The 12,616-nt window shown below is 29.6% G+C and overlaps 1 protein-coding gene across 1 annotated transcript in view; it reads left to right on the top strand.

Moving 5' to 3' along the window:
* The window catches only part of LOC127286988 (cuticlin-4), a 105,381-nt gene that overhangs the window by 69,669 nt on the left and 23,096 nt on the right, over positions 1 to 12,616 (top strand). The window contains exon 4 of the mRNA XM_051313666.1: positions 505 to 822. Coding sequence (XP_051169623.1) covers positions 505 to 822 — 318 coding nt within the window. The remainder of the gene's footprint in view (positions 1 to 504; positions 823 to 12,616) is intronic.

The following is a 12,616-nucleotide window of genomic DNA, read 5'->3' as shown; positions in this document are numbered from 1 at the left end:
AAGAATTTTTTCTTCTGAATTATCCGCCATAATTTGGATATATTCACAACAGTTTTCACATTGACACTTGTAAGATTGACACAAACAGACTTCAAGCACTGTCAGTAAGACCACAACAAAACACGTCTGTACTGCTCGGCAACTCAAGTGCGACTCCTGGTTAATCAAATTATATAAGTAGGAGCTACAAATAATTGAAAAACTCAAGTTCGAGAACTTATTTTTACAGAAAAAACCCGGTCTCAAAATGAGTAGTGTACGCTATTTATTTAGCATTAACTCATTTTGAGTTGCAATAAAAATGAAACTAGGTTTTTTCTGTGTTTCTGCTGAGATCAGTTTATAAATAATGGTCACATACATTTTTTTTGGTTGAACCTGTAAATTTTGTATTTCAATTAGTATATACTATGACGACAAATTTCCAAAATAAACATAAATAAAACCTAATTGCTACATATAAATAAAATTAATTTAAGATTTACAAAAGAAACTTATTTTCAGATTCCAGAAAATTAAAAACTTTGGTCCAAGTGCATCCGTTGTAAGCTTTGCCTACTTTCAAGCTTTTAAATTTCCGGATAGCATGAATGTCCATTTTCAATGTGTAATTCAAGTATGTCGTTATAACTGTCCAGAACCCAAATGTGGTCATTTAGGAATTGAGTATGGCGGACAAGTTGCAGGTATCCCGCATGATTATGGAACATCAGTACGACAAGGACTTTCCTCTGAATATGGATCACCACCGGTACCTGAATATGGTGTTCCTCCTGCATATCCTGATCCACGTCATCCAAGTGGACCAGCAGGAGCATACAGGTATAATTATAAAATTACAATAAAATTAATCAGATTGTATTACCCCTATTAACCTGCAAAAAATAGGTATTTCATTGATTCAATAGTGTAATAATCTATCTTTTAAAACTTTGCGATTCACTTTGTAATATCCTATCCGCTTAAGGGGAGACAAAACCTTTATTTTAACCCCTTAAAATTTTAATGATCGCAGGATGCTACATTTTTTTATTGCATCATTTGGGTTCTAAAAATATACAAGGTGGTAAAAAAAGAAAATCTTAATTTTTGACAATTTTAGAGTATACCCAATGGGAAATTTCCCAATGCTTACGAATGGTTCAATATTGGTCCACGATTAGCAGACAATCTTTTTTTCTTGGTAAAACTATTGGCACCCAATATTGGACCGCGAATGTCAAAGTCTTGGGATGATCACGCCGTTGCCAATCATTGGTAGACAATATTGTTCCATCATTGGCATCCAACGCAAAAAACGGATTCTCAAAAGCTTGGTTATTAATTAGCTATAAAGATTGGGCCAGTTTTGGTAACCAATCATTGGTTATCAACAATGGTCCAATATTAGTAGCCAATTATTAACCAAGCATTTGATTATTTGTTATATGGCTTGGCAGCCAATGAAAAATTAATATTTGAGATCTAATAATGACAATATCATCCAAAAATTTAATAAAACGTGTTCCGCTATTGACAGCCAATAGTTCGACAAGAAAAGGATACAAAAATTTAATTCAATTCATTTCACATATGGAGATAATTAAAATATCTCCGGCAAAGTGTGAAAAAAATTGAATTCTGATTTCAACGACAAAGAAATCTGTTCTAATATAGTGTGAGGGTAACACCTTGATTGCGAGTGGAAACTACTACCACACACCCTATACGCCACTTGTCTGAATTATTGTCGTGCGCGCAACTTTCGACGCAGCGCGGGAACCTTCAAATGTGATTTCAAATATTCTGTGAAAGATTTAATAATTTTTTATTACAATACATTTTAAAAAATCAATGTAATTAAAAAAATAAAATAATATTTAAAAAATTTATTTTTTTTAAATCCCAGCAAACACGTTCTATAAATGTTATATAACATTGAGGACATAGTTTTATAGATCATTTGTTATAAGTTGATTATGAAACTGTTATATAACCTCATTATAACAGAATTCTAGAACATTGTTACAAGAAAGTTACCGATCTGTTCTTGTTGGAATTATTAGGTTTAAAAATAAACTCACACACGATTATTCTTTATTTGAAATATTAAAATTTAGTGACGTTGAACGAAAGTAGACAAAATGTACACAAGAGCGTGATTAAGGCTGAGGTCTTAAAGTTACAAGTTACTCTTCGAGGAGCTAGACCTGTACTACCTAGGAAAGGTTTGTCATAAAAACTAATTGCTCCCTTCAGGTACAAATTTTCCAGACCTAACTTAAGAGTAGGGGGTGTTCATCTAAGTTGAGAGAAACCAAAAATCAAATAAAAATCTAAATACAAAATTCAACAGTTCTATATTATGCGAACTTCGCAGTTCTATAACAATGTAACGTAACATTTTTGTAACACAATCATCACAAATGATCTGTTACTGTCGTTCCAACGTAGTTCTAGAATTGTGTCCGAAAAAATGTTATGAAGCTGTTCTAAAATTTTGTTGCAGATTAGTTCTGGATGACATTTGTACCTACAAATCGGAACAAGTCTGCAACAGTATTACATAACATATCTATAACACACTTTATATTTAAGCAATATAGTTTTTAAATCCTCCTCAGTCGCAAGTTATCAAATCAAATTATCACCCATAGGTTCTTAACCAGTTACAGAACATGTTCTCAAAAAATTTGTAACAGTTCAATTAATTTTGAAAATAATTATTTACAATATAATTCAAAATTTTTTTCCAGAATCAATAATTTTTTAATTAAAATTTAATTATTAGTTAAAAATACTAATTTTCACAAATAATTTTATTCAAAAATTGTAAAACAAGAAATTTATTCTCAAATATTTCTAAATGTACATATTTTGGGTTTAGAAAATCTTTTATTTAACATATGAAATATAACAAACTAAAAACTTACGTTTTTCAGAATTTCAATCACAATACAGTTATTTTAATATTGGTCCACATAATGAAATAATATTTTTTAAAAATATTTATAATATTAATAAAAATTATTTTATTCAATCGAATTGTTTTTAATTTTAAAAATAACTATTTTACAAAATAATTCCAGATTTTTTCAGGATTCATTTTTTGAATTTATAATTATTTATTTAAAGTGTTAATTATGAAAAAATACTAATTTTTATAAATAATTTATAATTATAATTTAAAAAAAGAATCCTGAAAAAATCTGGAATTATTTTGTAAAATAGTTATTTTTAGAATTAAAAACAATTAGATTAAATAAAATAATTTTTATTATTATAACAAACATTTTTTAAAAATGAATTTTTTTTTAAATATTATTTTATTTTTTAATTATATTAATTTTTTTAAAATGTAGTGTAATAAAAAATTATTAAATCTTTCACAAATTGTTTGAAATCACATTTGAAGGGTTCTCGCGCTGCGTCGAAAGTTGCGCTCACGATAATAATTCAGACAAGTGGCGTATAGGGTGTGTGATAGTAGTTTCCACTCGCAATCAAGGTGTTACCCTCACACTATATAAGAACAGATTTCTTTGTCGTTGAAATCAGAATTCAATTTTTTTCATACTTTGACTTTTTTTGGTAACAGGAGATATTTTAATTATCTCCATATGTGAAATGAATTGAACTAAATTTTTGTATCCTTTTCTTGTCGAACTATTAGCTGTCAATAGTGGAACACGTTTTATTAAATTTTGGGATGATATTGCCATTATTAGATCTCAAATATTGTTTTTTCATTGGCTGCCAAGCCATATAACGAATAATCAAATGCTTGATTAATAATTGGCTACTAAGATTGGAGTATTGTTGATAACCAATGATTGGCTTCCAATACTGGCCCAATCTTTGTAGCCAATTAATAACCAAGCTTTTGAGAATCCGTTTTTTGCGTTGGATGCCAATGATGGAACAATATTGGCTACCACCCGGATGAAAAAACTTGTACAAGAAAATTTACAAGTTCATTAATGAACTTGTACATTTTCTTGTACATGTTCGAGTAATGTTCTTGAACAAGTTCAGCATCCGGAAATGAGACATGTTCTTATACCAGAACTTGTACAAGATCCTGGACAAGAAAATATACTTGTACAAGAAAATGTACAGGTTCTTGTACATATTTTTTGTGCAGGTTTCATGTATATTTTCTTGTACCAGATGTGGAACATGTTCTTGTACATGTTCATTTATGTCTTTTAAATTAAAAATTAATAACTTTAAAGGCTGCGCAGTAGTTTTCTTAAGCCTTTACAGCTGCGCAATACTTTTTAGCATGCATAAGTGACGAGTCTTAATAATTATAATTTATTAAAATTTCAAATTTTTTTCAAAAACATTTTTAAACAAATGCTCTTGTACAAGAACATAAACGTGTTCATGTAAAAGTACTTGTACATGAAACCTGCACAAAAAATATGTACAAGAACATGTACGTTTTCTTGTACAAGTATATTTTCTTATCCAGGATCTTGTACAAGTTCTGGTACAAGAACATGTTTCAATTCCGGATGCTGAACTTGTGCAAGAACATTAATTGAACTTGTACAAGAAAATGTACAAGTTCATTAATGAACATGTACAAGAACATGTACATTTTCTTGTACAATTTTTTTCAGCCGGGCAATGATTGGCAACGGCGTGATCATCCCAAGACTTTGCCATTCGCGGTCCAATATTGGGGGCCATCATTGCACCAATATTGGAACGACTGGCTCCCAATTTTGGACCACTATTAAACCAATGGTTTATTTCCCATTGGGTATAGTTTTGAAAAAATTAAGATTTTTCAGAATGGAACTGCTTTCACAATTTTCACTATTTTTGATCGTCATGTTTTTTTTAATTGTTTAGTATTTCTCGCATGGATTTAAAAAAATTTTAATTTTTGGCGAAAGGAAAAAAAAGAGTTGAAAAATCATTGACCTTTTCTCTTAAATATTTAACTACTTTTACAATTTTGACAATTTTTTCACACTCTTGTGTCTCCCCTTAATAATCCTAACGCACAGTGGTTGAAGTTAAGGGGTTATAGCAGGACATCCGGCGACAATGATAGTAAAGTCTTGGAGACATCATAAAGACAACTAAAAAACGTCCATAGGAGCTTCTATGTCTGATCTAAAAGATGTTAAAAAGACATTTAAAAAGACGTCTAAAGCAAGTCTTAAACAGGTCTTTTGGACGTTATTTTCATATTCCTTCAGATATTCTTAAATATAAATACATACATTTGGATGTGTATTAATGTGTGTACAAGATGTCGAACAGACCAAGAAGTTTCCAGGAAGTTTTCATTGGAAAGTTTGCATGTTTCCAGTGGAAACTTCCTGCAAATTACAAATTTCCTCACTGTTTAAAGTTCACAGAGTCAACTTCCTGGAAATTTCCGATATAAATTTGTTGGAATATTGCACTGAAAATGTTTTGCAATATTAAAGTATATAGGGTTAGTTGGGGTAAATGGAGACAAGAGGTTTTGGAGCTTAATTTACAGTTTTAAAATAAGGTTCAACGTCAATATTTTAACCTCAGATCACCTGCAAGAGGTGTTGAGTAATGCCAAGCTTTTATCTTGACAATTGGCAGCAAGATAATTCAAGTTATTGCTCAATGCATAAAAACTTGAAATTCAAAGTCAAACTATTTCAGTATTTTGTCGAGCATTTTAAAGAAACAGACTTAAAAATCATACCAAATTTTTTTCTTATTCCTTATGACTCCTTTAACAAAAATTCACATGAATTTTTTATTTTTGTCAATTTGGTTAATAATGACAAGCTGTCCTCATTTACCCTGAGTTTTCAAATTTTTGGGGTAAATGGGGACAGCTTGTTATTATCAACCAAATAGACAAAAATTCAAGTGAATTTCTGTTACGGGGGGCATAAGGAATAAGAAAAAAATTTGGTATGATTTGTAAGTCTGTATTTTTTTCAAATGCGAGACAAAATACTGGAATACAAAAAAAATAAAAAAATTTCAATTGGTTCAACTATTATATATCTACTACAATTTTTTTTCAAGTTTTTTCATCCCTTAATACAGTAATATACTTAAGGAAACTTTTTTCTTAAAACTAAGAAACTGTGCTGTCCCCATTTACCCAAAATTTTATGAAATTTTCTAAATTTTGTGGTAAATGGGGACAGTCAGTTTCATGCGTTTAAAGCTTATCTAAATTTTTTTCTGCTCCATAAAATTAATCCTGGGAATGTAAATAAACAACATAAAAAAATAAACCCCCAAATATTACCTTTTAAAGGAAGAAACTTACATAATTTGTTAAAAATAGCGATTATGTCCCCATTTACCCCAACTGACCCTACTTCCAGGAATGTTATTTCTTAATTTTCTAGGAAATTACAAGGAAATTTCCCTCAAAATTAATTTAAACTATAAATACAGTTTATATGCAGAATAATAATATTTATTATTTTAATCTTAATATTATAATTAATATTATCTAAAATTAACTATAGCTCTTGACTAGTTATGGGCTTGATCTGAGAATATAAGAGGCTTGGTCGTTCAGGCTGTGTTGGCATGGTGCATTAGTCGGCAGAAGTCCCTCGTTAGGCAGCAACTAAGGAGGTTCGAGTCCTCGCAGATGCGCAGTGTACTCAAGCACGCAGCTTATTTTTTCAGATCAAAATTAATACAAAAATTGATAATTATTTGTCGACAAACCATATCGATATAATTATCACATGAAACACCTAACTCTGAACCAAGGAGTTTAAATGACATCTAATAGATGTCACTTTGCTGATAAAGTCGTATACTTCATTATCGTAATTTTCAAAAAATCTTAATCAGCAAAAAATATAGTATATCTATATAAATATATCTAACAATAATAATAATAATTTTTTTTTTGGTAAGGAGGAAACATGGAAATGCTGTTATGCACGGTGTGTGAGACTCGGGCTTAGCTTGCCCCATACCCACTAAAACCACAGGAACAGATTTCCCTGAAAAACCCCCTTTTCTTTGCTGAACCATAACCCCCGGCATCTGCTTGCACATTACTTCAGGGGTTATGTGTTTAGCAAATTTAGGCCGTGCTTCGGCTCGTCTTTCTCTCTTTTTTACCTGCTTGGATTTTTAACTTCTTTGGGGCCATTCATTAATTACTTAAGGACGATTTTGGCTAATTTTGACCCCCCCCCTACCCCCATGTAAGGATACATAAGATTTTTCAGACCCCCCCTCCCCCTTCTTACGTAAGTTTTTAACAATATTAATGTAATTAAAAAATTAATTACATCAATACAAATGAAAAATACTTGGCAAAATCTTACGTAAGATTAGCTTCTAACCCCCACCCCCCCCACGTAAGACCATGTAGAGATTTTATAAACCCCCCCTCCCCCTAAGGACCCTTACGTAATTAATGAATGGCCCCTTTTGTCGGCTATTTAGCTTCGTCATTAAGTTAATAAATAATATATTAAAATAATAAATAGTTAAAAAAATAAATAATACATTAAATTGTTATAAAATTAATTGAGTTCCATATCCTCTTTTTTCCGTCGTAAAATATTTTCAGTAAATTGTAAAACTTTATTCTATTTTTCTAAACTCTGCAGCATCTTCTGTATTAGATTTTCTGACGTAAAGAAACCGATGCTTTTCTTCAAATCTTCTCTTTCGACATTCCATCTTTCACAATAAAAAAATGTATGCGCTGCATTATCTTTGGTAGAGTCTCCATATAAACAACCAGCGCTGATTACTTTACCCATTTTAAAAAGATATGCTCGGAAGAGCCCGTGTCCCGTTAAAAGTTGTGGAATAAAATAATTGACTTCTCTTTCTTTTCGGTTAAGCCAAGGACTCAGCTGTCAAATAAATCTGGCTGTCCACCTGCCTTTCGGTTCATCAGTCCATCTTTTTTGCTATGTGTCTAATGAATTTGTTCTTGGGTTTTTTTTGGCTCATTTCTATTTCTACTCTATTTTCGTATATGTATTGCCGTTCTCTTGCTAGCAGGTCGATTGGAATGACCCCTGCAACCACCAGTATTGCTGGTCCCGAGACCGTTCTTTATGAACAAGCAATACGTAGAGCTCCAGTATTTTGTACTCTTTGCAGGCATTTGCAGTAAGATTTACATCAAAGAACATCTGCGTAAACTTCGGCTCCATATAGCATAATTGCTTCCACAGTGCGTATCATTAGCCTTTTTTTACATGGCCTTGGATCTCTGACATTTGTTATGATCTTGCTGAGGGATGTTGTCACTGCTGCTGCTTTGTTTGCTACATTTCTCAAATGTTTTCCAAAGTTTAGTTTGCAGTCGAGTGTCATTCCGAGGTACTTTGTATTGAGCTATATCATCAGCATATCCGACAAGAAACGACTTTTCTGGCATATCAATCCGAAGAATTTCATCGTTGGATATATTCTATAACTCTGGACCCAAAACAGAACCCTGTGCAGCCCCAGAAGAGAGCTTTTTTCTCTTTTGCCCTTCAGCTGTTTCATACACCAAATATCGGTCTTTAAGATAATTGTTCCATATCCTCATGAGGTATTCTGGCACTTTAAAGTTACTCTCAAGGGCTTCTAAAGCCTGATCCCACCTTACAGAGTTAAATGCGTTTTTCACGTCTAAAGTGATAAGCAGACATACAGGTCGGGAGTAGTGATTTCTTTAACCGCTTCCGTTAACCTAGCTTTGAGTAACTTTTCTAGCACTTTACCTGCAACATCCAGCATGCTCAGAGGTATGAACGATGAAGGAGTTTCAACCACGTCTTTTCCCTTATTTAACAGAACAAGTCTCCAACAGAACAGCTTTCCATCTATCAGGAAAAGTACCCTCTATCAGACAGGCGTTGTACATGTTTAGTAACAGATAATGATGATAATGATTTTTTGCAATAGCTTTTATAAGTTCACCCTGTAGACCATCCAGTCCTGGAGCTCTTCTATTTTGCAAAGACGAAACTGCTTTAGCCAATTCTGCCACTGTAAATGGCGGAATATCGCTTTTTAACTGCTTCTCTATGCTTTTCCTTCTTATCGGATGATCCGGAAATAGGGTGTCTACTACATTTTTCATAAAAGCTTCACTTTTAAATTCATCGTTCTGTGCAGCTGTTCTTAATTTTCGCGTTACTAGTTTGTAACGGAGACCCCAAGGGTCTGCGTTCAAATCGTCTATGAGATTTTGCCAACATCGACGCTTGCTTTTCTTAATAGCTTGTCTTAATTTCTTCTTAGCTTCCATATAAGACTTCGATTTCTGTTTAGCATTACTCAGACCTCTTTTTTTATCCTTTGTAAATGACGCCTGAAGTTAGAGCATTTCTTCCGTGTTTCAGCAATTTCCGATGTCTGCTTCCTTGCATGCCTGTGATATTTATCCCATCGTTATCTCGGTTAGTGCCTCAGCTCGCATTGGTGTTTGCGACTCCGCTTGGGCTCTACGCACTATGTATTGTCTGTGGTCCAATGCCAATGTTAGCTTTTCTTTATTTATTTTCTTGATGTTCCATCTTGCCGAAGTCACTCTTCATTGACTTTGTACTATCGTAGAATTTTGTATGGAAAACTTAATCCGGACCCTTACAATCAAATTTTATATGTCCAAAATTTAGGCATCTGAAACACCTTTTGACAACCTTTACCTTTCTTATCGCGCTATATAGCAAACCAATTCTAATTCGACCTTAGTCTAATAGCTTGTTCTCTGATATATCGTCAACCGTGAGTAACGCTAGACATTGTTCTCGATGATTTGGTTTTGTAACGCAAGAATTTATGAAAATTTATAAGTAAAAGTAAAATATACTTACAAACATGAAATATTATTGAAAAAAAGTTCTTTGAAATAATGTACTAAAAATACTTTAGATTATAAAAATTAAATATTACTTATTTGCATTCTAATAATATTATTTAAGTAAATTTAAAATAGAATTTTAAAAATTGTTACATTTAAACAATTGTACAATAAGAATTATTATTAGTAATTAATTAATTAAATAAAATTTAATAGAAGAAATCTTAGAAGAAACAATTGTATATTTTAAAAATATTCTTCAAAAATTCAATTATCTAAAAGCATTTTTCAATTAAAAATTTTTGGAATTCAATTTTTTTATGTGATTTTTAATAAATTCTTCATTAACGGAAAACACTAAAATTTTCTCTTATTATAATTATTGTCTGAAAATTAACATAATCTTTTAAAATTCAATTATTTTCAAAAATTTCAATTTAAAAGCTTCTAAAATTTTCCATCTCTAATTTCTTGAAATTTAATAATTTCAATTATTAACTCTCATGAAATTGAATTATTTTTAATGATTTTTATAATATTCTTCGAAAATTCAACTATCTGATACCATTTTTCGCTTAAAAAGTTTTCAAATTATTGTATTTTTGTCTGCAATTTCTAATACATTTTTTAGTGAACTCATCAAAAAATTTTAATTATATTAAATTTAGATCACTTGAAGTTCAAGTAATTAATAACTGCCTGAAAATTATCAAAATCTTTTGAAATTTAATTATTTCTAAAAATTTTAACTTTAAATCTTTCAGCATTATTATTATTTAAAAATCTGTAAAACTTGATTAAGTAATGCCTGAAATTTTATTGACCATCAAAACCAAAAAACTATGACAGAATTTTAAATTCGAATAAATTGCTTAAATCAGATTTAAAAAAAATTATAAAAATGGAACTTTAAGTATTTTTTTAGAAATTTGTTTTACTTTAATAAAATTTTGAAAATTTGTCTTACAATTAGTTTGATTCTGAAATATTCGAAATAAATTTTCTTGGAAATATTTTTATAGAATTATTCTCATTACAGAATTAATAATATGAATTTAATATCTAATAACATTAGTTATTTAAAGTAAAATATTTATTAATCAATTAAATTTTGTTAAAATAAAAAAATCGACTTTTTCGACGTTTTTTTAATATAAATCAACTAAAACGACTTTTTTGTGCCTTAAAGACGATTCGAGGCCTGAGTATGTGAATCGAAAAATTTCAACTTTTTAAGTTGACATTATAACTTTTCGGTTTTAAATTTAATGCTTAAAGTTGAAATCAACATGAAGTTTTTCACCCTTTGAGGACAAGTGTTGGTTTTATGCAACATGAACATTTTTTTGTTATCTTAAGCATAATTTTTTAAAATTAAATGTTAGACCATTGATTTTTATTTAATTTAATAAATTTCTAATTCTAAACACTGGTTTTGAGACAAAAAACCTCAATTAGTTTCGCTGAAAAACTTGTTTAAAAATCAAAAATCGCGATTTTTTAAGAAATAATTTGGTCCTCAAAGGGTTAAATCTTATTATTTCAGTAGTTTCATTATGTTTCTAGTTCTAATTTCCAGTGAAACGAACCTTATAATTCAAATCATTTTTATTCAGCAAAATTTTATAAAGTGGAATTAATAAATTGATACTAATTCAATGAATTGTACTACTTTTTTGCCTTTTTTCAATGAATGCGACTTTTTTCAGATAAAATGAGATTTATTTTGGTTTTAGAGTGTAAAAAATAACTGATCGATTTTTTTGAACTTTTATATGCTAAAAAAGATATGAACATAAAAATTAGTTTTGAATAATTTAAAAAATTTTATTTTTCGTTAGATTCCTGTTTAAAATTTTTATAAGTTAAAATATTGAAAATTGTACTAACTTAAAAATTATTTTCATTATTTGACTCAACAATTTCCCAGGAATTGACCTTAAATATAAGTTTTTATAAAACTAATTTTAAAAGATTGTGACAATTTTAACTCAAAAATTTTATAGAAAATCTGAAAAAATTCTATAAATTTATTTTAAATTAATAAATAAATATAACTTGAAAATGGTTCAGAAAAAAAATCTTGAATTTTTTTAAATCTAAAGATGTTGAAAATTTTTCTCAGTTAAATTGTGACTTTTTTGTGCCTTTAAGTCGATCTGAAGCCTGATCCAATTGAATTTTCATTTCGCAAAGAGTATTTTTATGTAAGCGAATTCTATCTATAAATTAAAAATTAGTTGAAATAAAAATTTGGCTAAATAAAAGTTCTGCTAAATAAGAATTAAGATAAGTGAAAATTCCATTACATATAAATTTTGCCAATCAAAAATTCTCTAAAGTAGATATATGAAAAATCAGATAAATAGAATTTTCATTGAATGAAAAATCAATTAAACAAAAATTCTTCGTTAAGAAAACTCCATTCATTATGAATTTTACTTTATAAAATCTGGTTAAATAAAAATTCGATGTTGTTGACATGGACATATGAAAAAAAAATTATTATTTTAAATTTGAATGATTTCATTTTGCGGTTTCTTGCAAGAAATTAATTTACAGAATATTTTATTATTAATGTAATTGAAATATTTTGTATTTTTTGGCGTAAGTGGCTAAAAATTCATTAAAATAGATCTATTATTTGGGTATAAAATTTTGTTAAAAATGGACTGGAAAACCTAGAAATAAGTTGTAAATTCAGATGCTTCCTCTTTACGATCAGCAAAAAAATTTGCTTCCTCGTGGAGAAAGCAAAATTTTATTGCCAAAATGTGAATTTTTGATTTTTTAACTTTCATTAATTCTTTAAATTTAACTCAAATGTATACTTTA

This window comes from Leptopilina boulardi, unplaced genomic scaffold (assembly GCF_019393585.1).
Source record: "Leptopilina boulardi isolate dan_hultmark-lab unplaced genomic scaffold, ZJU_Lbou_2.1 LbouV2_122, whole genome shotgun sequence".
In the NCBI taxonomy this organism is placed as follows: domain Eukaryota; kingdom Metazoa; phylum Arthropoda; class Insecta; order Hymenoptera; family Figitidae; genus Leptopilina; species Leptopilina boulardi.
This window is presented reverse-complemented; position numbering and strand designations above follow the sequence as displayed.